The 26,305-nt window shown below is 46.1% G+C and overlaps 1 protein-coding gene across 4 annotated transcripts in view; it reads right to left on the bottom strand.

The window, feature by feature from the left end:
• Positions 1-15,773, bottom strand: part of ahr1b (aryl hydrocarbon receptor 1b) — a 217,215-nt gene extending 201,442 nt beyond the window's left edge. For 2 of the 4 annotated variants that reach the window (XM_038788103.1, XM_038788110.1), the window contains exons 1-2: positions 15,559-15,773; positions 13,207-13,394 (exon numbers count right to left, since the gene is read on the bottom strand). In XM_038788103.1, coding sequence (XP_038644031.1) covers positions 13,207-13,394; positions 15,559-15,599 — 229 coding nt within the window. In that variant the 5' untranslated portion in view covers positions 15,600-15,773. Of the gene's footprint in view, positions 1-13,206; positions 13,395-14,670; positions 14,803-15,558 lie in introns of those variants that run through there. The other 2 variants (XM_038788107.1, XM_038788112.1) reach the window with 2 other exon arrangements.
• Positions 15,774-26,305: the final 10,532 nt, after the last annotated feature.

The raw sequence follows: 26,305 nt of genomic DNA, 5'->3' as shown, positions 1-26,305 counted from the left end.
CCTCTCCCGCTGACGTGCTTTAAACCACCTCTGTGCCGGAGGGATTGGTGGCGTGAGCGGGCCCCCGGGGTCCTGGGGGTGGCGCGGGGTGATCAGACCCCGAGGGGTGCCCCCACGGTGGCCTGGCCCCCAATCGAGGCCAACCAATCGGCGGGTGGGCCAGTGCCTGGGGGGCACTCTTTTTCTTCTGCCGCCGCCACGGCCTCCACCATGGCGGAGGCGGAAGAGACCCCCCCACCGCGCATGCGCCGGGGTGACGTCAGCGTCCGCCGACGCTCCGGTGCATGCGCGGACTCACGCCGGCCGGCGAAGGTCTTTCGGCCAGCCCCGACTCCGGGCGGCGTGATGCCAAAGGCCGCTTGCGCCAGTTTTGGCGCCAGTCGGTGGAGCGGGAGCCACTCCGGCTCGGGCCTAGCCCCTAAAGGTGCGGAGAATTGCGCACTTTTGGGGAGGCCCAACGCCAGAGTGGTTGGCGCCGCTCCACTATGCTGGGACCCTCCGCCCGCCTGGTAGAGGAGAATTTCGACCTAAGGGTCAACTTTCACCAGTCTCTCAACCGAACTCATCGCAAAATGGCCAAGAACTGACACATATTTATCTTTTGAGATCTTCAGCATCAATTTGATCAATGCATGGGAATGGTACACAGTGTTAATTCAATCCAGATGACACCTTTGCACGTTTTGCTTTTTAATTGCAGAGTTTATTTTCCAAATATAAACAGTGTTTGAACGTTAGCACGTTAGCACAGTGGTTAGCACAGTACGGCAGCACGGTAGCACAGTGGTTAGCATTGTCGCTTCACAGCTCCAGGGTCCCAGGTTCAATTCCCGGCTTGGGTCACTGTCTGTGCGGAGTCTGCACGTTCTCCCCGTGTCTGCGTGGGTTTCCTCCGGGTACTCCGGTTTCCTCCCACAGTCCAAAGATGTGCAGGTTAGGTGGATTGGCCATGATAAATTGCCCTTAGTGTCCAAAGGGGTTGGGTGGGGTTGCTTTGTTACGTGCATTGGGCGGAGTTCTGGGCTTAAATGGGGTGCTCTTTCCAAGGGCCGGTGCAGGCTCGATGGGCCAAATGGCTTCCTTCTGCACTGTAAATTCTATGTTAGTCTACATTTAACCAAGGTTGAAACGTGAAAAGTAATCTGCCACAGGAGGGACATATACATTTCAAATATTAATTCTATAACAATCCTTGAAGGGGTGAGGGAGTAACAGATACAGAGTATAGGTGAGGGAGTAACAGATACAGGGTATTGGTGAGGGAGTAACATATACAGGGTATTGGTGAAGGAGTAACAGATACAGGATATTGGTGAAGGAGTAACAGATACAGGATATTGGTGAAGGAGTAACAGATACAGGGTATTGGTGTGGGAGTAACAGATACAGGGTATTGGTGAAGGAATAACAGATACAGGATATTGGTGAAGGAGTAACAGATACAGGGTATTGGTGAGGGAGTAACAGATACAGGGCATTGGTGAGGGAGTAACAGATACACAGTATTGGTGAAGGAGTAACAGATACAGAATATTGGTGAAGGAGTAACAGATACAGGGTATTGGTGAGGGAGTAACAGATACAGGGTATTGGTGAAGGAATAACAGATACAGGGTATTGGTGAGGGAGTAACAGATACAGGGTATTGGTGAGGGAGTAACATATACAGGGTATTGGTGAAGGAGTAACAGATACAGGGTATTGGTGAGGGAGTAATATATACAGGGTATTGGTGAAGGAGTAACAGATACAGGATATTGGTGAAGGAGTAACAGATACAGGGTATTGGTGAAGGAATAACAGATACAGGGTACTGGTGAGGGAGTAACAAATACAGGGTATTGGTGAAGGCGTAACAGATACAGGGTATTGGTGAGGGAGTAACAGATACAGGGCATTGGTGAGGGAGTAACAGATACAGGGTATTGGTGAGGGAGTAACAGATACAGGATATTGGTGAGGGAGTAACAGATACAGTGCATTGGTGAGGGAGTAACAGATACAGGGTATTGGTGAAGGAGTAACAGATACAGGATATTGGTGAAGGAGTAACAGATACAGGGCATTGGTGAGGGAGTAACAGATACACAGTATTGGTGAAGGAGTAACAGATACAGGATATTGGTGAAGGAGTAACAGATACAGGGTATTGGTGAGGGAGTAACAGATACAGGGTATTGGTGAAGGAATAACAGATACAGGGTATTGGTGAGGGAGTAACAGATACAGGGTATTGGTGAGGGAGTAACATATACAGGGTATTGGTGAAGGAGTAACAGATACAGGGTATTGGTGAAGGAATAACAGATACAGGGTATTGGTGAGGGAGTAACAGATACAGGGTATTGGTGAGGGAGTAACATATACAGGGTATTGGTGAAGGAGTAACAGATACAGGATATTGGTGAAGGAGTAACAGATACAGGGTATTGGTGAAGGAATAACAGATACAGGGTACTGGTGAGGGAGTAACAAATACAGGGTATTCGTGAGGGAGTAACAGATACAGGGTATTGGTGAGGGAGTAACATATACAGTGTATTGGTGAAGGAGTAACAGATACAGGGTATTGGTGAAGGCGTAACAGATACAGGGTATTGGTGAGGGAGTAACAGATACAGGGCATTGGTGAGGGAGTAACAGATACAGGGTATTGGTGAGGGAGTAACAGATACAGGATATTGGTGAGGGAGTAACAGATACAGGGCATTGGTGAGGGAGTAACAGATACAGGGTATTGGTGAAGGAGTAACAGATACAGGATATTGGTGAAGGAGTAACAGATACAGGGTATTGGTGAAGGAGTAACAGATACAGGGTATTGGTAAAGGAGTAACAGATACAGGATATTGGTGAAGGAGTAACAGATACAGGGTATTGGTGAGGGAGTAACAGATACAGGGTATTGGTGGGGGAGTAACAGATACATGGTATTGGTGAAGGAGTAACAGATACAGGGTATTGGTGAGGGAGTAACAGATACAGGGTATTGGTGAAGGAGTAACAGATACAGGGTATTGGTGGGGAGTAACAGATACAGGATATTGGTGAAGGAGTAACAGATACAGGGTATTGGTGAAGGAGTAACAGATACAGGGTATTGGTGAAGGAGTAACAGATACAGGGTATTGGTGAAGGAATAACAGATACAGGGTATTGGTGAGGGAGTAACAGATACAGGGTATTGGTGGGGGAGTAACAGATACAGGATATTGGTGAGGGAGTAACAGATACAGGGTATTGGTGAGGGAGTAACAGATACAGGATATTGGTGAAGGAATAACAGATACAGGGTATTGGTGAGGGAGTAACAGATACAGGGTATTGGTGAAGGAATAACAGATACAGGATATTGGTGAAGGAGTAACAGATACAGGGTATTGGTGAAGGAGTAACAGATACAGGGTATTGGTAAAGGAGTAACAGATACAGGATATTGGTGAAGGAGTAACAGATACAGGGTATTGGTGAGGGAGTAACAGATACAGGGTATTGGTGGGGGAGTAACAGATACAGGGTATTGGTGAAGGAGTAACAGATACAGGGTATTGGTGAGGGAGTAACAGATACAGGGTATTGGTGAAGGAGTAACAGATACAGGGTATTGGTGGGGGAGTAACAGATACAGGGTATTGGTGAAGGAGTAACAGATACAGGGTATTGGTGAAGGAATAACAGATACAGGGTATTGGTGAGGGAGTAACAGATACAGGGTATTGGTGGGGGAGTAACAGATACAGGATATTGGTGAGGGAGTAACAGATACAGGGTATTGGTGAAGGAGTAACAGATACAGGATATTGGTGAAGGAGTAACAGATACAGGGTATTGGTGAAGGAATAACAGATACAGGGTATTGGTGAAGGAGTAACAGATACAGGGTATTGGTGAAGGAATAACAGATACAGGATATTGGTGAAGGAGTAACAGATACAGGGTATTGGTGAGGGAGTAACAGATACAGGGTATTGGTGAAGGAGTAACAGCTACAGGGTATTGGTGAAGGAGTAACAGATACAGGGTATTGGTGAAGGAATAACAGATACAGGGTATTGGTGAGGGAGTAACAGATACAGGGTATTGGTGAAGGAGTAACAGATACAGGATATTGGTGAAGGAGTAACAGATACAGGGTATTGGTGAAGGAATAACAGATACAGTGTATTGGTGAGGGAGTAACAGATACAGGGTATTGGTGAGGGAGTAACATATACAGGGTATTGGTGAGGGAGTAACATATACAGTGTATTGGTGAGGGAGTAACATATACAGGGTATTGGTGAGGGAGTAACAGATACAGGATATTGGTGGGGGATTAACAGATACAGGGTATTGGTGAAGGAGTAACAGATACAGGATATTGGTGAGGGATTAACAGATACAGGGTATTGGTGGGGGAATAACAGATACAGGGTACTGGTGAGGGAGTAACAAATACAGGGTATTCGTGAGGGAGTAACAGATACAGGGTATTGGTGAGGGAGTAACATATACAGTGTATTGGTGAAGGAGTAACAGCTACAGGGTATTGGTGAGGGAGTAACATATACAGGGTATTGGTGAGGGAGTAACAGATACAGGATATTGGTGGGGGATTAACAGATACAGGATATTGGTGAGGGAGTAACAGATACAGGGTATTGGTGAAGGAGTAACAGATACAGGATATTGGTGAAGGAGTAACAGATACAGGGTATTGGTGAAGGAGTAACAGATACAGGGTATTGGTGAGGGAGTAACAGATACAGGGTATAGGTGAGGGAGTAACAGCTACAGGATATTGGTGAGGGAGTAACAGATACAGGGTATTGGTGAAGGAGTAACAGATACAGGGTATTGGTGAGGGAGTAACAGATACAGGATATTGGTGGGGGATTAACAGATACAGGGTATTGGTGAAGGAGTAACAGATACAGGGTATTGGTGAGGGAGTAACAGATACAGGATATTGGTGAAGGAGTAACAGATACAGGGTATTGGTGAGGGAGTAACAGATACAGGGTATTGGTGAAGGAATAACAGATACAGGGTATTGGTGAAGGAGTAACAGATACAGGGTATTGGTGAAGGAATAACAGATACAGGGTATTGGTGAAGGAGTAACAGATACAGGGTATTGGTGAAGGAGTAACAGATACAGGGTATTGGTGAAGGAATAACAGATACAGGGTATTGGTGAGGGAGTAACAGATACAGGGTATTGGTGAGGGAGTAACAGATACAGGGTATTGGTGAAGGAATAACAGATACAGGGGGCGCGATTCTCCGCCCCCCAGCCGGGTTGGAGAATCGCAGGAGTAACACAGATACAGGATAATCAGTATGTCGGAGTCATTTCTTCACCCATCTGCTCGGGACAATAACCTCTCTCATTGTCATTCACCACCTTCATTCGTGTTGAGCGTATTGTTAAAAATACTGTCTACCTGATGCATTCATCAAACCCTAACATGGGTATATGCCTGCACTTCCCAAAATTTCATTTTTGACAGTTAACCCGTGGTACAATATTGACGATTATCGACCCTCCGTTCAAAGTGTTGGATAAGCTCTTCACCTTGTGCATATTGATGCAGCAAACGGCGAGGTTCGGGGGGGGGGGGGGGGCCACAATGGAAGGAAATCTGTAGTCCTTACCTGGCTCCATACTGGACTCTGAAAAGAGCACTGCCTATGATCAACAGCAGCTTCCTTTCAGTTTATTTGTCTATCTTCACTGTAAATGAATCTGTACTATTTCCCTCAATTAATTCATAGAATCACAGAATCCCTAGAATTCAGCGGGAGGACATTTGGCCCATTGAGTCTGCACCAATCCTCTGAAAGAGTATCCTAACCAGGTTCCTGGCCTCTCCCTGCTAAACCATAACCCACTTAACCCGCACATCCCTAAACACAAAGGGACAATTGAGCAACAGCTTTGGACTCTGGGAGGAAGCTGGAGCACCCGGAGGAAACCCACGCAGACACGAGGAGAAAGTGCAAACTTCACATAGTTACCCAAGGTTGGAATTGAACGCGGGACCCTGGCGTTGTGAGGTAGCAATGCTAACCAATGTGCCGCCCACAAGATAGCAAGTTCCACTATGATAATTAACGATTGAGACAGGGACATGCTAACCACTTGTGTTACTGTGCTGCCCACATCTGCCCACATTGCCAACATCTACCGAGAAAAAGAAACCAAAAACGAAAAATCGACTTCCCCCCCCCTTTTCCCTAAACAGAGCTCCATACACAGACACAAAACAATAAGAGAAGGCATAACCAATTTAAAAACAGGAAAACAAAACCCACCAAAAACCAAGGGGGAGAAAAGCAAAAAAACCCCAGAAAAACAGAAAAAAGGGCCCAATATAGGCCAACAAGTTGTCTCTAAGTCCGAGAGTTCTCAGACTCCCACCAGTCCTTTTCTTTTTGCAAAGTCCAGCGCCATATTAGGTACCTCATAGGGCAGCACGATAGGACAAGTGGATAGCACTGTGGCTTCACAGCGCCAGGGTCCCTGGTTCAACTCCCTGCTGGGTCACTGTCTGCGGAGTCTGCATATACTCCTCGTGTCTGCGTGGGTTTGCTCCGGGTGCTCCGGTTTATTCCCACAATCCAAAGGCGTGCAGGTTAGGTGGAATGGCCATGATAAATTGCCCTTCGTGACCAAAAAGGTAAGGAGGGGTTATTGGGTTACGGGGATAGGCTGGAAGTGAGGGCTTAAGTGGGTCGGTGCAGACTTGATGGACCGAATGGCCTCCTTCTGCACTGTATGTTCTATGTTCTATGACTCAAAATAGTGATGCTGGTCCTCATGCGTGACCCAAAGACGCTCCGGATACAGCAGACCGAACTTCACCTGCTTCTTAAAGAAAATAGCCTTGACTTGGTTAAAGCCTGCCCTCTTCCTCGCCACCTCCAAGCTCAGGTCCTGGTACACCCGCAGGATGCTGTTGTCCCACTTACAACTCCGCGTGCGCTTTGCCCACCGAAGAATGCATTCCTTGTCCAGGAACCTATGGAACCTCACCACCATTGCCCTTGGAGGTCTCCCTCAGCTCCCTCCGGGAGCCCGACAATTCTTAAGTTCTGCCAGTGGGACCGGTTCTCAAGATCCTCTACCTTCTCCTTTTCTGCTGTTACCGAAGCATCCCCACCTTCAGTTCCACCGCTATTTGTTGCTCCTCCTGTTCAACCAACGCCTTCACCACCTGCTGAATCGCCCGATCCTGGGCGTCCAGTCTGCTCTCTTGCCGATCAATTGATTCTTTAATCGGGTCCAAACATTCCCGCTTCTGCCTGACAAAACCATTCTGAATGGCCTGCATCACTGGGTCCATTGGTCGCTGCGCTGCCACCCCAGGGCACTGGCCCTCTGCCATACTGTCTCCCGCTGCAGCTTCAACACAGCTCGTGACTGACTTCTTGTTTCTGCCTTTTCGTGCACTTCTGGTCCTTTTCTCCATACACCGATGCGTGGAAACAGTGCCCAATTGCCTCAGCCTTCGAATTTGCCGTTTAAAACCGGAAAAAAGTCCGGGGGCAAGGTCCAAAAGTCCGACCAGAGCGGGAGCCACCAAATGTGTGACTTACTCCTCCATAGCTGCCACCGGAAGTAGATGTACAGTTCTAAGGATTCTCTCACACCTTAACCCCAGGTGATCACTCTGGTCAAGTGAGTCTAGACAGTGAGTGTTGGCAGACTATTGATTCATGCAAGTGAACCTCACACAGATCAGTATGCACTCTCTCTGTGCAGGGATCAGTCCGTACTTATCTCGCTCCAGATTCAGAACCCACGCTGATTTTATTTTTTCCCTTTTCCTTATCCAGGAACACTAGGCCCAGCTACAGCACTCCCAACCATAAGCCAGCTCTACTGACTCAGCACAGTATCTGGCGCTGTGGCTTGTGCTCCGTATGTAGAGAGTTTTACAGCACAGAAAGAGGCCATTCGGCCCATCGTCTCTGAGCCAACCATCAAACACCTATCTATTCTAATCCATTTTCCAGCACTTGGTCCGTATCCTTATTACTCTGGCGTTTCAAGAGATCATCTAAATACTTCTTAAATGTTGTGTGGGTTCCTGCCTCTACCATCCTCTCAGCCAGTGAGCTCCAGATTCCCACCACCCTCTTGGTGAAAATGGTTTTCCTCAAATTCCCCCACAAATCTCCTGCCCTTTACCTTAAATCTATGTCCCTGGTTATTGACCCTTCTGCCAAAGGGAAAAGTTATTTTCTACCTACCCTATTCACGTCCCTCACAATTTAGTACACCACGATCAGCTCTCCCCCCTTTAATTATCTCTCTCTGTAGTTGATATGATCCAGCCCAGGCACCATCCTCGTGAATCTCCTCGGCACCCTCTCTCGTGCAATCACTTCCTTCCTATGTCAAACCACTGCTCAGCCCTGATTGAAGAGAAGTGTTGCAAGAAGCTTTAACCAATTACCTCATCTATCTAATAGATTGAGCAACAATCAATTGCATTTATATAGCACCTTCAGCACCTAAGTTTGTAAACAGGCAAAACGTTTTGCTGCCGCTCCAAAGGATGAGACATTAGGACAGGTAACAAAAACATGGGTCTAAAGGGTAAATTTTAAGGAGTATCATGAAGGAGGAGGGAGAAATAGAGCTACAGATGGATCGATGCTAGGAAAGCCCGAGTTTAATGCTTAGGTGGTCGAATGCTTAGCCATTGCTGAAACAAAGGGAATGCACGTGGCGTTTGAGTCAAGGGTTAGAGAGATGTGGAGCATACAGTGTGCTGTAAGTCTCTATGAGGTTACAGAGACAGGTAGTGTGCAAGGCTATGGAGGAACTTGAAAATAAGGCTGAAACGTTTTAAATTGAGATGTTGTCAACTGGGCTTCAATGTGGATGAATGAAGACGTGTGAGGGTTGGGTGAACGGAGCTTGATGCAAATTCGGATGTGGTTAACAGAGATTTCAATGAACTCAGAATTATGGTGAATTATTTGAATAGTGATACAATAATTCACAATTACCACCTCCTGGGAGAGTTCACAATTAGAATGCAGTTCTCAAACTTTACAGGAAATCATTAAAAGCAAAAAAATGGTCTGTGGTGCACACATACTTCCGAGTTTTGAAACTTTTGCCACTTCCTCAAAAGACTTTATTCAGCAGGGTGATTAAATGTTTCCAGAGTTAATTTACTGGGGAATAGTGCATTCAGTCCACCACATGCAAGAAGCTGGTGAACTTTGGTTCAGACTTGTTAACACATAGTCACCAAATGCACTGATGACTGAACAAGTCTAATTCTGCTCTTATTTCATGGGATTCGTGGATTTATACAAGTGTTTTGGGGATTACAGTCCTTGATTGCATCTGTTTTTCTACAGGAACAGAAAACTAGTGGCTTTGCCAAAAATAAAAGGACTATTGTTCTCTATAATTCAAGACCCAGTTTACAGGAGCAACTGAGCAAAATTCCACTTCCATTACCTTGCCTTCCAGGGGTTTGGTCAACATTTACGTATCTCTTACTTAAAGAGGAACCAGGGCTCTAAAGGATATTAAGAAATTAATGCAACTGCTTACCGTAATGTGGGAAAAACAGACATCCATTTGGGAGAGAGGGCTTATGTTTACAGAGGAATAAAACTGGCTTGAGGTTGTATATAAAGGTTGGAATAAAGGGTACTTATTAAAAATTATGTCATGTGATGTGGGTGTCACTGGCTGGGCCAGCATTTGTCATCCTTCCCTAATTGTCCTTGAACTGAGTGGCTTCCTCGACCATTTCAGAGGATGGTTAAGAGTCAGCCACATTGCTGTGGGTCTGGAGTCGCATGTAGGCCAGGCCAGGTAAGGGCGGCAGACTTCCTTCCCTGAAAGGACAATAGTAAACCAGATGGGTTTTTGCGACAATCGACAGTGGTCATTGTTAGACTTTTGATTCCAGATGGCATTGAATTCAATTCAACTCAAATTCCACCACCTGCCATGGTGCGATTCAAACCCAGGTCCCCAGAGCATGACCCAGAGCCAAACAGAAAATGCTCAAGAAACTCAGCAGGCCTGGCAGCATGTGAGGAGAGAGAAACAAAAGTTAACATTTTGAATCCGTCAGAGCCGAAGATGGGTAGAGATGTGATGGATTTTATATTTGGAAATGCTGATAGTGACACAAAGGTAAGGTAGCAGAATATGTTAATTGGAGAACAAAGATCAGTGCTCAGTGAAAGCAAGAGTGAAGAATAAGTGACATGCGGCCTTGTGAGGGGAGGGGAGATTGCTTGCATTTAGAGTAACAAAAAACAAAAAAGGGGATAAGTTGGAAGAGATGGTCAGATGAAATGTTAACATATTCTGCTATCTTGTATTTATACCACTAACAGCACCTTCTTTAGCCCTTAGTACCACCATTAACACTCCTTTGTCTTGTGTCTGTGGTGAATTATAAACACTAATAATCCACACTGTATTGTACATGTGTTGAGCCTGTACCTTGTACCAGATCATGTGTAGTTGCACAGTTCTACCCATAGGGAGAGATGAGGAGCTTGTACTGGGCTCCACCCATGGCTCCACCCATGGCTCCACCCATGGCTCCTCCCCCTAACCAGAAGTATAATGCTTGGTAGTCGGAGCCTGCCTGCCAGTTCATCAAGAGTTCATCGTGTCACAGGCAGGCTCTGTTGTAAGACGATTAAAACCACTGTTCGCTTCTAACCACGTGTCGCGTGAATTGATGGTCTCATCAGTGTCCATGATATCTTTGTCAATCTGTCTTTAGTTCCGACTTATCCCTGACCTTCTATTCACCGCCGCCTTCTCCACACCCCCTCCCGACTATATCGTCCATCACATCTCTACCCCTCTTCAGCTCTGAAGAGCAACTGGGGCTCGAAATGTTAATTCGGCTTCTCTCTGCACAGATGCTGCCAGATCTGCTGAGTTTCTCAAATGTTTTCTGTTTTAGTTCAGATTTCCAGCAACCGCAGAATTTTACTTTTATTCCCCGGGATCTCTAGTTTACTAGTCCAGTGCACCACAACCTCTCCTGCATGATCTATTTGTGTCCTGATATGAATTAAAAGATCACTGCTGGTAAATCCATTCAGTCTGCATCCTCATGGTGCTCTGTTGGGTACAGGTTTATATTCAGCTACATCTACCCAAGCTCTTTGAGAAATAAATGCACCATTGTTTTTCAAACACAGCAATCGATCCACCTTTATGGAAAATGCACACAATTAATAACAAATTAGAAGAATGTTTCCCCCCTTTGCAAATATGTGCATATTATTTCAATACTGCACACCCTCACAGTTAACTCCCTCCCTGAGTTACTTGGGCATTTTGCAACCAATGCTCAGCTGTGACTGGTTGTTAACGAGGTCCATTATTTAAACACCACTTCATCCACCAGACATAATGTTATGATCTTAAAAATAGTTGTCAGATTCGTCATGAACATGAAGGTATTAAATGAGGGACTTCTTCATGTGCCTCAGTGCAGTGCCATCCAAAGCCAGATGCAAACAGAACATTTTTAATCGTCCTCAGAATTTCCCTCCGACTTCAATACGTCCAAAAGTGTGAGGGGAAAAGAAACAAACCAAGCCTCTCGAACCTCCTCCCTTGTTTGCTTGTCTTGAATAGGCAATCAAAAATGAAGGATTTAACTGGAGACTGTTTCACTCCCATCCATTTTATAAATTCTTTAAATAGCACTTCTTTAAATTATTAATGCTGCCACGGGGGAAGCAAAGTCCTGCAGTGCACCAGTTGAACAGAGACAATGCATCAGGGCTAGATCACAAATGTATTTTTACCAGCATTTGGTTGATTAAAGTGTTGGAGACGTTTACTCTTCCAAATCCTCTCAAACCAACTTTCAGTTTTAGAGTGAATACAAGGAATAAACTGAGTTCTGGCTTGCGCGTGAATATTGCTCCATTATTTTGGCCAAATGAACACATTTTATATAAATATTTGAACAAAGCGAGAATGCATTCTTTAACAGCAGTGAAAATCGATGCAGTTTTAAATAGTTGTCCATTTTTACACCAGAGCAGTGAAAGAAGGAACATCACAACTCAGCTCAAGTGGGCAAGAATGTCAATTCGAATCAAGCTATCCGCTGGGCTATGATAGAAAGAGACAATAGACCCACAGTGTATTTTAAACAGAATTAACCTCCTCCTTTTCATCAGCCCATTGCTCGCTGTTTTGCAAACCAAACGTGTTGCAAAAATAATGCCGAGTCAGAATGTGAATTTCTCCCGAACGCAGTTCCTGCCCACAGCACCCCAAAAATAACCCTCAAATTATTCATCGTCACTAAAAAATTGTGGCATCTGCAATTTATTTTTCTGTCTGAAGACAGAGGCGATGGTGGAATTTTGCAGCCCCTCCTGTCGATTGGATCTTCCCTGTCCCACCAAAGTCAATGAATGTTCGCATGGCTTGCCACGTATTACAGTCCCATCATGGTTCCCTCTGCCCATTGTTTTATATAGAGACACACTGCATTCGTTCAAAATGATGGTTTGATTTGCCCACCAGGAAATATGGTACATATGGTCACTGGACTAGTAATCCAGAGACCCAGGGCAATGCTCTATGGACCCAGGTTCAAATCCTGCCACTGCAGATGGTGAAATTTGATTTAAATAAAAACCTGGAATTAAAAGGCTAACGATGACCGACTCGTAAAACCCCATCTCGTTCACTAATGTCCTTTAGGGAAAGAAATCTGCTGTCCTTACTTGGCGTAACCTACATGTGACTCCAGACCCACAGCAATGTGGTTGACTCTTAACTTGAGTTGGGCAATAAATTCTGGCCCAACTAGGTAGCAGTGACCTTTCTCCATGAAGTAATAAAAAGTATATGTAATAAAGAATATGAACAGCCCTTGTTGCAGATGGAGCAATGTTCAGGGCATCAGAAACAAAAGGATAGACTTCAATTTGGAAAAGGCCTTTCAACAGCACAAACCAATTAGGTAATTTTGAGGAGTAGTCACTGTTGTCATGTATGCAAATGCATGAAGTAGATATGCTAGTGTCTGTGTACACTATCTATAAAATTCCTCAAACACTGACTAGCCATGTTAACTGCATCACAAAGACAACAGGAGAAATGGACTGCCTCTGGGGATTGGCATTCCCACTCTCCACTAACCACCATAAGGACATCTTCCCCCATGCACCCATATCCCCCCCTTAACTCACCCCGGAAGAAAGTCTTGGATCGCAAGTAGCTAACGCTGAGGCGGAGGATGGAGAGTTTGTCCAAACTCGAGGTCACATCTTCAGTGAAAGGTAGCAGGCATGCCAAGCGGTCCAATTCACAGTTCAACCGGTCACGGTGTCTCTTGGAAGGGTTAGATTTTATTCCGTCGGCTAACACAGGCTTCACTCTGACAAGAAACAGAATAACACAGGTCAGTGCACCTGTGTAACACAGACTGACAGCCAACTTTGTGCACGAGTTTGATGACAGCGCAATCACAGTGTAGGTAAATGCCATGGAAAGAGCCTGCACCATTTGCCCAAATGCCAGGTTACACAAAACACTTTCCACAGTTTGCATTAATCCCAACGTCACAGTTTACATTTGGCTTTATTTATTTGCAGCTTGTAATGCTGACCGCTAATTGCCCCTTGAGAAGGTGATGGTCAGCCTCATTTTAAAACCACTGGAGTCGATGTGGTGTAGGTACTGTGCTGCTAGGGAGGGAATTCCAGATGTTGACCCAGTGACAGTGAAGGAACGATGATATATTTCTAAGTCAGGATGGTGAGTGACTTGGAGAGTAATTTGCAGGTGGCGGTGTTCCCATGTGTCTGCTGCCCTTGTCCTTCTAGATGGTAGTAGTCACGGGTTTTAGAAGAGGCTATCTAAGGAGCCTTAGTGAGTTCCTGCAGTGCTTCTGGTATATGGTACACACTGCTGCCACTGTGCGTCGGTGATGGAGGAAGTGATTGTTTAAGGTGTTGGATAGGGTGTCAATAAAGCGGCCATATTTGTGCAGGATGATGTCATGTTTCTTGAATGTTGTTCGAGTTGCCCGTATCCAGGCAAGTGGGAGTAACCCGAATTCTCTCAGTCTGCATTAACCCCAATCTCTCAGTCTGGATTAACTCCAATCTCCCAGTCTGAATTAACCCCAATCTCCCCGTCTGGATTAACCCCCAATCTCCCAGTCTGGATTAACCCCCAATCTCCCAGTCTGAATTAACCCAAATCTCCCCGTCTGGATTAACCCCCAATCTCCCAGTCTGGATTAACCCCAATCTCCCAGTCTGGATTGACCCCAATCTCCCAGTCTGGTTAACCCCCAATCTCCCAGTCTGGATTAACCCCCAATCTCCCAGTCTGGATTAACCCCCAATCTCCCAGTCTGGATTAACCCCAATCTCCCAGTCTGGATTAACCCCCAGTCTCCCAGTCTGGATTAACCCCAATCTCCCAGTCTGGATTAACCCCCCAGTCTCCCAGTCTGGATTAACCCCAATCTCTCAGTCTGGATTAACCCCCAATTTCCCAGTCTGGATTTACCCCCAATCTCCCAGTCTGGATTAACCCCCAATCTCCCAGTCTGGATTAACCCCCAATCTCCCAGTCTGGATTAACCCCTAGTATCCCGATCGATATTAACTCCAATGTCCCTCGCTCTCCCGGGCTGTACTCACGCCCTCTGGACGGGTTTCCTCCTCTTCCTCCCCGGGTACATGTTGATGGGGACAGGACTCTGTCTCACTCCTGGAGCCGCATCAATGAGGCAATTTGTGCAGGATGATGTCATGTTTCTTGAATGTTGTTCGAGTTGCCCGTATCCAGGCAAGTGGGAGTAACCCGAATTCTCTCAGTCTGCATTAACCCCAATCTCTCAGTCTGGATTAACTCCAATCTCCCAGTCTGAATTAACCCCAATCTCCCCGTCTGGATTAACCCCCAATCTCCCAGTCTGGATTAACCCCCAATCTCCCAGTCTGAATTAACCCAAATCTCCCCGTCTGGATTAACCCCCAATCTCCCAGTCTGGATTAACCCCAATCTCCCAGTCTGGATTGACCCCAATCTCCCGGTCTGGATTAACCCCCAATCTCCCAGTCTGGATTAACCCCCAATCTCCCAGTCTGGATTAACCCCCAATCTCCCAGTCTGGATTAACCCCAATCTCCCAGTCTGGATTAACCCCCAGTCTCCCAGTCTGGATTAACCCCAATCTCCCAGTCTGGATTAACCCCCCAGTCTCCCAGTCTGGATTAACCCCAATCTCTCAGTCTGGATTAACCCCCAATTTCCCAGTCTGGATTTACCCCCAATCTCCCAGTCTGGATTAACCCCCAGTCTCCCAGTCTGGATTAACCCCCAATCTCCCAGTCTGGATTAACCCCCAATCTCCCAGTCTGGATTAACCCCCAATCTCCCAGTCTGGATTAACCCCCAATATCCCAGTCTGGATTAACCCCAATCTCTCAGTCTGGATTAACCCCCAATCTCCCAGTCTGGATTAACCCCTAGTATCCCGATCGATATTAACTCCAATGTCCCTCGCTCTCCCGGGCTGTACTCACGCCCTCTGGACGGGTTTCCTCCTCTTCCTCCCCGGGTACATGTTGATGGGGACAGGACTCTGTCTCACTCCTGGAGCCGCATCAATGCGGCCAGAATCCAAACCTAACGCCCTTTCTTCGGGGCTGCGATCAGGAAACGACAACTCCGGCTCCGCAATCCCGGCTCTGCAGCACGGGCTCGAACAACGTGAGCGCGCGTTTTCCCGCGCGGGGGCGCGCATGGTCCAGAACACTTGCGTCGAGAGCGCGCGTTGCTCTCTCTTTCTCTCCATCCCCTCCCTCTGCCTCTGCTCCTCTCTCTGGGGGATGGTGCTTTGTGTGGGTTTCTCTATCATCTGCTCGATAAAGTGTTCTACGTAAATTGCAGTTAGGTGTTCCGTGTAGGTTCATTTATAAAGTGAAATCTCAGGTTTTTATGTATTTTCCTGAATAATGTATTCTTAGCTTCCTCTATAATGTGTTCTATATAAGTTGCTCTGTAAGGTGTCGTACCTAGTGTTCTTGTGTTCTTTGTAGGTTCTTCTGTAAGGTGCCATGTAAGTTGCCGTATACTCTTCACAGTAACTTCATTCCAATGTAAGCCTACTTGTGACAATAAAGATTATTATATTATATTAATCTGCTCTCTAAGGTGTTCAGTATAAATTGCTCCACTAGCTGCTCTAGAAGTTGTTCTGTGTAAGTTGCTCGAAAAACTGCACCATAAGATGTTCTATGTAAACTGCTCTACAAGGTCATGTGTGTGAGGTGCTCTATAGTTTTTCTGTAAGCTGTTCGATAAACTGATCTATAAGATAAAGAACAAAGAAAAGTACAGCACAGGAACAGGCCCTTCGGCCCTCCAAGCCTGTGCCCACGATCCTGCCCGTCTAAACTAAAATCTTCTACACTTCCTGGGTCTGTATCCCTCTCTTCCCATCCTATTCATGTATTTGTCAAGATGCCACTTAAATGTCACTATCGTCCCTGCTTCCTCCACCTCCTCCGGCAGTGAGTTCCAGGCACCCACTACCTTCTGTGTAAAAAACTTGCCTCATACATAGAACATAGAACAGTACAGCACAGAACAGGCCCTTCGGCCCTCGATGTTGTGCCAAGCAATGATCAATGATCTACTCTAAACCTTGCCCCTCGCACCTTAAACCTATGCCCCCCAGTAATTGACCCCTGTACCCTGGGGAAAAAGCCTCTGACTATCCACTCTGTCTATGCCCCTCAATTTTGTAGACCTCTATCAGGTCGCCCCTCAACCTCCGTCGTTCCAGTGAGAACAAACCAAGTTTATTCAACCGCTCCTCTTAGCTAATGCCCTCCATACCAGGCAACATCCTGGTAAATCTCTTCTGCACCCTCTCTAAAGCCTCCACATCCTTCTGGTAGTGTGGCAACCAGAATTGAACACTATACTCCAAGTGTGGCCTAACTAAGGTTCCATACAGCTGCAACATGACTTGCCAATTCTTACACTCAATGCCCTGAACTAATAAAGGAACCATGATGTGGAGATGCCGGCGTTGGACTGGGGTGAGCACAGTAAGAAGTCTTACAACACCAGGTTAAAGTCCAACAGGTTTGTTTCAAACACGAGCTTTCGGAGCACGGCTCCTTCTTCAGGTGAATGGAAAGGCTTGTTCCAGAAATGTTTATATAGGCACAGTCAGAGATGCCCCGGAATGCGAGCACCTGCAGGCAATCAAATCATCAAAGATGCAGAGAGAGAGGTAACTCCAGGTTAAAGAGGTGTGAATTGTCCCAAGCTGCGACAACGAATAAACGGGCATCGTGCGACTATCAACAGGCAGGACTGTTCCCTTCCAGTTGGGGAACACTTCAGCAGTCAAGGACATTCAGCCTCTGATCTCCGGGTCAGCATTCTACAAGGAGGCCTTCAGGAGACGCGACAACGCAAAATTGCTGAGCAAAAACTTATAGCTAAGTTCCGCACGCATGAATGCGGACTCAACCGGGATCTGGGATTCATGTCGCATTACATTCGGCCCCCACCAACAAGCCTGGACTTGCAGAGGCCTACCGACTGAACTGGCTTGGGACAATTCACACCTCTTTAACCTGGAGTTACCTCTCTCTCTGCATCTTTGATGATTTGATTGCCTGCAGGTGCTCGCATTCCGGGGCATCTCTGACTGTGCCTATATAAACATTTCTGGAACAAGCCTTTCCATTCACCTGAAGAAGGAGCCGTGCTCCGAAAGCTCGTGTTTGAAACAAACCTGTTGGACTTTAACCTGGTGTTGTAAGACTTCTTACTGTAATAAAGGAACAGCAAAGGTCCCAGCACTGAACCCTGCGGAACACCACTAGTCACAGCCCTCCAATCAGAAAAGCACCCTTCCATTGCTATTCTCTGCCTTCTATGACCTAACCAGTTCTGTATCCATCGTGCCAGCTCACCCCTGATTCCGTGTGACTTCACCTTTTGTACCAGTCTGCCATGAGGGTCTGAGGTATCCTCCCGTAGGACAGCTGTGATATTCTCCCTAACCAGTAGCGCAACTCCGCCACCCCTTTTACATCCCCCTCTATCCCGCCTGAAACATCTAAATCCTGGAATGTTTAGCTGCAAATCCTGTCCTTCTCTCAAACAGGTCTCTGTAATGGCAACAACAACATAGTTCTAAGTACTAATCCAAGCTCTAAGTTCATCTGCCTTACACGTAATACTTCTTGCATTAAATCATACATACTTCAGGCCACCAGGCCCGCTGTTTTCAGCAACATCTCACTGTCTGCTTTTCCTCAGAGCCATACTGGCCCTATTCCCTAGTTATCCCTCAATGCTTTCATCTTCTGACCTATTGCTCCTGTATTTTCCACCCCCCTACCATACTAGTTTAAACCCTCCCGTGTGACACTAGCAAACCTCGCGGCCAGGATATTTATGCCACTCCAGTTTAGATGCAACCCGTCCTTCGTATACATGTCACACCTGCCCCGGAAGAGCTCCCAGTGGTCCAGATAACAGAAACCCTCCCTCCTACACCAGCTGTTTAACCACATGTTTAGTTGTTCTATCTTCCTATTTCTAGCCTCACTGGCACGTGGCACAGGGAGTAATCCCGAGATTACAACCCTAGAGGTCCTATCTTTTAACTTTCTGCCGAGCTCCCTGAACTCATGCTGCAGGACTGCATGCCCCTTCCTGCCTATGTCATTAAGAGCAATATGTACAACGACCTCTGCCTGTTTGCCCTCCCACTTCAGGATGCCCGCTACCCGTTCGGAGGCATCCTGGACCCTGGCACCAGGGAGGCAACATACCATCCTGGAGTCTCTTTCACGTGCACAGAAGCGCCTATCTGTACCTCTGACTATAGAGTCCCCTATGACTATCGCTCTTCTGTGCTTTGACCCTCCCTGCTGAACATCAGAGCCAGCTGTGATGCCACTGCTCTGGCTGCTGCTGTTTTCCCCGGATAGGCTATCCCCCCCGACAGTATCCAAAGGGATATACCTGTTTGAGAGGGGGACAACCACAGGGGATTCCTGCACTGACTGCCTGCTACTTCTGGTGTTCACCCATTTCTCTGCCTGCACCTTGGGTGTGACCACATTTATATAACTGCTATCTATGACGCTTTCCTCCACCTGCATGCTCCTAAGTGCATCCAACTGCTGCTCCAACCGAACCATGCGGTCTGTGAGGAGCTCCAGTCAGCTGCACTTTCTGCAGATGAAGCCATTCGGGACGCTGGAAGCCTCCCGGATCTGCCACATCTCACAGTCAGAGCACTGCACCCCTCTAATTGACATTGCGTTAATTAATTAGTAAATTTAATTATTTTTTTTAACTACTGTTAACTATATGTTTCCTTGCACTAGATTTCTACTATAAATATGAAAGCTAAATACAGTACTTTCCGATCTCTGGCTTAGATTGTAGCCACCGAAGTTGACCATTCCCTAAATACAAAATGGAGGAACGCAAAGCATACAGGTTAAAATGGACAATGTTTGCAGCACCAGCAGGCTGCACCAAGCAAATGTGGATTTTGTCTGCTAAGAGAGCAGACAGCACCAAAACGAACATTCCGCATACTAATGAGGCAATCTTCGGGATAGTTAGCATATTAATGGAACGATCCCAGAGGCAGTGGACACAAATGGGGAAGTAACTGCAACATTGTATAGGATACCAGACACCCCGGCACCAGCGGGGTCCGAAAACAAACCACCTGAAAGCCCGCCCAGTAGCCGAGAGACAGCCTCAGTATTGGGGGGATTCAAACATATCAATTGGGAAGAGACCCATTCGATTCCGAGCAGGTAAAGGAGTCTGCCCAAAGGGGCGCGGATCCCTGGGACCTATAAAAGACAGGTCCCACACTTAGTTTGTTCTTCTTGTCCAACCCTCCTCTCTCCTTGACCAGCCCTCCTCTCTTCTTGTCCAGCCCTACTCTCTCCTCGACCAGCCCTCCTCTCTTCTTGTCCAGCCCTCCTCTCTCCTTGACCAGCCCTCCTCTGTGGACCAGCACCTCAACCAGCTTTTGCCAAGAAGACCTTGAACGAGAGAGAGGAGAGGTTTGGGACAGCAGCCGCCAGCAAGTAAGTGTCTCACAACAATTGCTACCAGAGATAGACACTCCTGACCCCCTTTTTAATCCGTACCATCCTGAAGTCTGCAGACCAGAGCAGAGCAAGAGGTCTTGCCCCCTGATCCGGCAGTTCCTTCGAGATAAGTATTTGTTTATTTAGCGGTAGGAATAGTTTAATCCTCTTAGCGTGTGCATGGGTAGTTATTATAATTGTATTATAATAAACTCAGTTGTTTGAACTTACTAATTGGTGTATGGCTTTATTGCTTTGAACTTCACCTTGAAACTTGTGGCGGTATCGTAACGATACCTGGTAACTCCAGAGCTAAGTAGCGAAACAGAGCCAAATTGAGTGTTAAGCACACTCACCCAGAGCGAGGAACAGATACCCCTCTAAATTATAATTAACTTGATATTAACTATAATATCAATTATATTAACTATAATTGATTAATTAAGTTTCATTAGTTTAACAATGTTTAATTTTTAAATTTGGATCAGATTCCCAACCAGCCAATCAAGTCACAGCTTTACAGCTTCCCCACACACAATTTGACAAGGTAATAAAATTAAAAATAAAAATCACTTACCTTCCCAGGATGCTCTCTGGTTCTCTCCCTGCAGATTAACAGTTACAGGCCAGATGTTCTATAATGTGTTCTGAGTAAGTTGCTCTACAAGCTGCCCTATAAGGTGTTCTGCATAAATTGCTTTGATAGGCATTCTGTGTGATTTGCTCTACAAGGTTTTCTGTGTCGGTTCCTCTATATGGTGTTCTGTGTATGTTGCTCTATAAGCTGCCTGTGTAAGCCCTTCTATTAGATTTTCTGTGCAGGTTTTTAAGGTGTTCTATAAGGTTGTTTGTGTCGGCTCCTGATTAAGCTATTCTGTGTAGTTTCCTCTATAAACCGTTCTGTGTGAATTGTGGTATAAATTGCTCTAAAAGGTGTTCTGTTTAAGTTGCTCTACAAACTGCTGTATTGGATGTTCTATGTACTGTGTGGGTTGCTCTAAAAGGTGTTCTATAAGTTGTTCTGTATAAGTTGCTCGATAAAGTATTCTGTGTAGGTTTCTCTGTGAGATGTTCTGTGTAGGTTGCTTTGTGTAAATTGTGTATGGGCAGCATGGTAGCACAAGTGGATAGCACTGTGGCTTCACAGCGCCAGCGTCCCAGGTTCGATTCCCCGCTGGTCACTGTCTGTGCGGAGTCTGCACGTTCTCCCCGTGTCTGCGTGGGTTTCCTCCGGGAGCTCCAGTTTCCTCCCACAGTCCAAAGATGTGCAGGTTAGGTGGATTGACCATGATAAATTGCCCTTCGTGACCAAAAAAGGTTAGGAGGGGTTATTGAGTTACGGGAATAAGGTGGGCTTAACTGGTTTGGTGCAGACTCGACGGGCCGAGTGGCCTCCTTCTGCACTGTAAGTTCTATGTTCTGTAGAATATTATTTTTGACTTTCTCCATAATCTGCTCTATGAGGTGTCCTGTATAAATTGCTCTATTAGCTGCTGGATAAGAATTTCTGTGAGTTGCTCTAGAGGCTGCTCCATAAGGCATTCTGTATAGTATGGGTGCTGGCATGTGGTGCAGGGTAAGGTGCATGCACACTGCCAGCGGGTGGGGTTCGGTCCCCCTCCAGGTTGGGGGGGGGGGGGGGGGGTTACGGGTGCGTGGGATGGGGGTTGGTGCCAGTTCCTCTATCAGTTGCTGCATAAACTGCTCAGTGAGATGTTCTGTTTAGATTTTTCTCTAGGATCCTCTTTGCGAGTTGCTCTAGTAGCTGCTTTTGCCAGTTTAATTATAGTATTGCACGTAATAAAAGATTACTTGTAATTTGTATTAAAGTTACAAAACTGTTGACAGCAGTTTATTAGGTGTTATGTGTAAATTGCTCCATAAGGTGTTCTTTATGACATGCTCTGTGATTTGCTCCAAATGCTGTTCTATAAGGTATTCGGTTTCACTTCCTCTATAAGGTGCTCTGTGTAAGATGCTCAAAAACTGCTCCATGAGGCATAATATATAAGGTGTTCTATGTACGTTACTCCATAAGGTGTTATGTGTAAACCTCTTGTAAGAGGTCTTCCTGTTTATTTCCTTAGTTCTCATTACTTTTATTTTAATTTGATTATTTTGATACATGGACCCATATTTTGAATGTGCCTTTAAGTAGAGGACTCAAGCTAAAGCAGCCTGCTTGTCAGGACATTGTGTTCCAGGTTTTTTATTTTGGAAAGGAGAAATAGACTCCCGGCGAGTGAATCTTAGGAACCTGCTTTGGAGGCAGTTGGTTTGACTTGCTAACTAGCAACCTGTGGGTTGGCCAGGGACAGTGTTCTGCCTGACAACAGTCAGTGATTGGTTCCTGCATGATGCTTTCTGAGAGCACTTGGCAGAAGTTATTTTGACCTTGGAAGTGAAAGGAACAGTCTCTCTCTCGCTGCTGAAATAAAGAACTGCTTTATTGTTCTAAAACCAGTGACTGCCTGGCACATCTTTTCCATAAACTTGAAATAACCTTGAATCTACAGACAAAGTAGACAACCTTGCCAGAGAAAACCATCTCAAGCCTAAAAGGAAGAAGTACCAAAACGAAAGCTTGAACAGCAGAAAGATCTTAACTGGAAGTCAAGCTAGTGCATTAAGATCCTTTATCCTTCTATTTTTATTAATATTTTCTTTACCTCTCCATCACCCTTTCCCCTCTGTGTTGTTGGTCTGTGAGTGTGCCAAGAATGGGGTATAGTTTATTAAGACCGCAGTTTATTAGGCTCAGCCAAGGTCCTCCAGCACCATGCCACTGGCATCAACCCCCATCCCACACACCCGTAACCCCCCACCCCAACTTGGAAGGTGACCGAACCCCACCCGCTGGCAGCAGGGCCGGCCCAAGGCACCGGCAACTCGGGCAGTCGCCCGGGGCGCCATGTGCTAGGGGGCGCCAGACTCGGGTCCCGCGCATGCGCAGTTGGGCCGGTGCCAAATGCGCATGCGCGGTGGCCGCCCTCCCCCAGGGTGGCCCCCTCCGCCCCCCCTCGGACCCGCCCCCCCCTGGGCCCCCCCCCCTCGCCCCCCCCCTCGGCCCCGCCCCCCCTCGCCCCACCCCCACCCCGGGCCCCGCCCCCCCTCGGCCCCCCGGCCCCGGCCCCGCCCCCCTCGGCCCCCCCGGCCCCGCCCCCCTTCCCCCCGGCCCCGCCCCCCCCGAAGGGCGCCGAAGTTCAGCTTGCCCGGGGCGCCAGCAACCCTAGGGCCGGCGCTGGCTGGCAGTGTGCATGCACCTTAACCTGCACCACATGCCAGCACCCATAATGCCATGGCCGGGTGCCCTGGTCACAAAGGCCACCACCCCCTGTGCTGCCCGCGTCCGACTGCCTAACACTGTGCGCTATCTGTCTTTCTCCCCTCCCCCCACCCACCCCCTACCCAGTAGAAGGCATACATAACCTCAGAGAAAGAGAGAGAGAAGACCGGAGGGGGCCACCAGACCTGCAGCCCCTCATCGTCGAGGAGCAGCAGGCACTGGACCTGGCTGGTGGGCCCAGAGAAAAAAAAATCTCATTCCAATATTTTAACACAAGAATACGATTTGGAAGACACATTCTTTATTCACTCAGTCAACAAGATTGATATTGCTGACAAGCCAAATTTAAAGCAGATATCATCTGTTCATTTAAAGAAAGATTGGAGCACACCATTAAAAATAAATGTGTCAAAAAAATGTTTTAAGCTGGATGCTGGAGCTCCTGCAGATCTGCTCACTGAATCAGACTCTCTGAGATAAAGTGTCCTCCTTCACTTAAAGCAACTAAATTCCAACTAAGGGACTACAATGGCAACATCATTAGCACACGAGGACCGTGTTGTCTTACAGTAAGCAACAATGAAATCCACCTGCCAGTGCAATTTGAAATAGTTGATGCAAATAAATCATCTCTACTAGGTGTTGATGCTTGTTTGATGCTGAATCTTGTGAAAAGGATTCACAGCACCAATCGATGTGTTGATTCACAGCAAGGTGACATAGAGGACATTGTTGCTAAATTTCCAAATGTATTCGCTGGAATGGGCATGTTAACGTTTACCTATAAAACACAGCTTAAAGAAATTGTTACACCAGTAATACATCCTCCGAGAAGAGTACCAGCCCCTCTCAAAGACCGTCTCAAGCAGGAACTGGTTCATATGCTGAAATGGAACATCATACCTAAGATAACTGAACCTTCGGTTGGGTTAGTTCCATGGTATGTGTTTGAAAGCCTAATGGCGATCTGGGAATATGTATAGACCCAAAGTATCTGAACAAGAATATCAGAAGAGAGCACTATTCAATTCCTAAGCGCAGTGATTACAGAAGAGATGGCACATGCAAACATCGTTTCCAAGATAGATGCCTCAAAAGGATTTTGGCAGCTACAACTTGATAAGTCCAGCAGAAAGCTCTGTACTTTTAACACGGCGTATGGAAGATATTGTTTCAAACGCATGCCTTTTGGAATTATCTCTGCCTCCAAAGTTTCCATAGAACAATGGAAACATAACAGAAGGTATTGATGGGGTACGGGTGTGGGTGTATATCGATGATATTATCATCTGGTCTGCAACATCAGGAGAGCACAATTCCAGACTACTACAAAAGCTGTGATGCAGCGATTCGTATGGATTGAAGCTCAACCAATCCAAGTGTCAATTTGGGATTTCCAAACTGAAGTTTTTGGGAGATCTCATATCTAAGGATGGTGTGCAACTGGACATTGATAAAGTTAAAGCTATACACAAAATGCCTGTTCCGATAAACAAAAAGTAATCTTGAGAATGCTTGGAGTTGTCAACTTTCTTGACAAACTTATTCCGAATCTTTCTCTAGGGCGAGCTCTTCGACAATTGATCAAGAAACATGTTTCTTTTTCTTGGACTTCACAACATGATAAGGAATGGTCCGACCTCAAATCCACACTGACCACAGACCAGTTCTCACATTTTTCAATCCGATAAAGAAGACAAAGATCTCAACAGACGTGAGTCAAGACGGGATAGGAGCTGTTCTTCAACAGAAGACTTCAAATGACCTGTGGAGACAGGTAGCATATGCTTCTCGAGCCATTCCGCCCACAGAACAGCGCTACGCACAGATTGAAAAAGAATGTCTTGGTCTGGTGACGGGTGTTGAAAGATTTCATTATTATATTTATGAGACTAAGAAGTATGTTTTTTGTCCAGTATATGCTCCAGGAAAAGATCTAATCCTTGCAGATACATGATCTCGTACTACTGAACATAAAGATAAGATTCCAGATCTTGTGCAGGTGATAGATTCTCAGGCTGACATGCTAACTGACACACTACCTGTTTCCGATCTCAAATTAAAACTAATTAAAGCAGAAATTGCAAAGGATGACGTTTTGCAGCGAGTGATTAATTACGTGACTAATGGATGGCCAATTACAAGCTGTTCCAGCTTCAGAAGTGTTAAAGATGATCTCTCTGTGGTAAATGAATTTTTACTCAACTGGTTAAATAGTCATTCCTATAAATATTCTTACCCAGATCCATGAAGGACATCAGGGTATTGAGAAATGTAAGCGACGCGCAAGGCAATCCGTATATTAGCCTGGCATTAATTCACTCATTGAAAATTATGTTTCTGAATGTGACATTTGTCAAAGAAACCAGTCTGTTCAACAGAAAGAGAAATTGACAATGATGGATATTGTTACAATTCCATGGTCTAAAATGGAAATAGATGTTTTGTACTTTCAAGGCAAAGACTACCTCGTCAATATTGACTATTACTCAAATCATCCAGAAGTAATTAAACTTTCAAACTCAAGTTCACAATCAATCATCAAGGCAACTAAAGATATTTTTTCTAGACATGGGATACCATTGACAGTCGTAATGGACAATGGACCTTGTTTCGACAGTTGGACTGAATTTTCTAAATGCTACAATTTTAATCACGTCACGTCAAGCTCTCTATATCCCAGTCCAATGGGAATGCTGAGAAAGGTTTGGGTATTGTGAAGAAATTGTTCAAGAAAGCATATGAGGCGAGACAATATTTTTTTCTAGCTTTATTACGTCGTTGAGCTACTCATTTATCGACAGGTCTCTCGCCAGCGCAACTTCTTATGAACAGACAGCTGCGTACCACATTACCAAGTCTAACTACCGAATCATGATGATAAACCAATCATAA

The sequence above is a fragment of the Scyliorhinus canicula genome, chromosome 2 (assembly GCF_902713615.1).
Source record: "Scyliorhinus canicula chromosome 2, sScyCan1.1, whole genome shotgun sequence".
Taxonomy (NCBI): Eukaryota; Metazoa; Chordata; class Chondrichthyes; order Carcharhiniformes; family Scyliorhinidae; genus Scyliorhinus; species Scyliorhinus canicula.
Note: the sequence above shows the minus strand (reverse complement) of the source record. Positions and strands in the feature narration are given on the sequence as shown.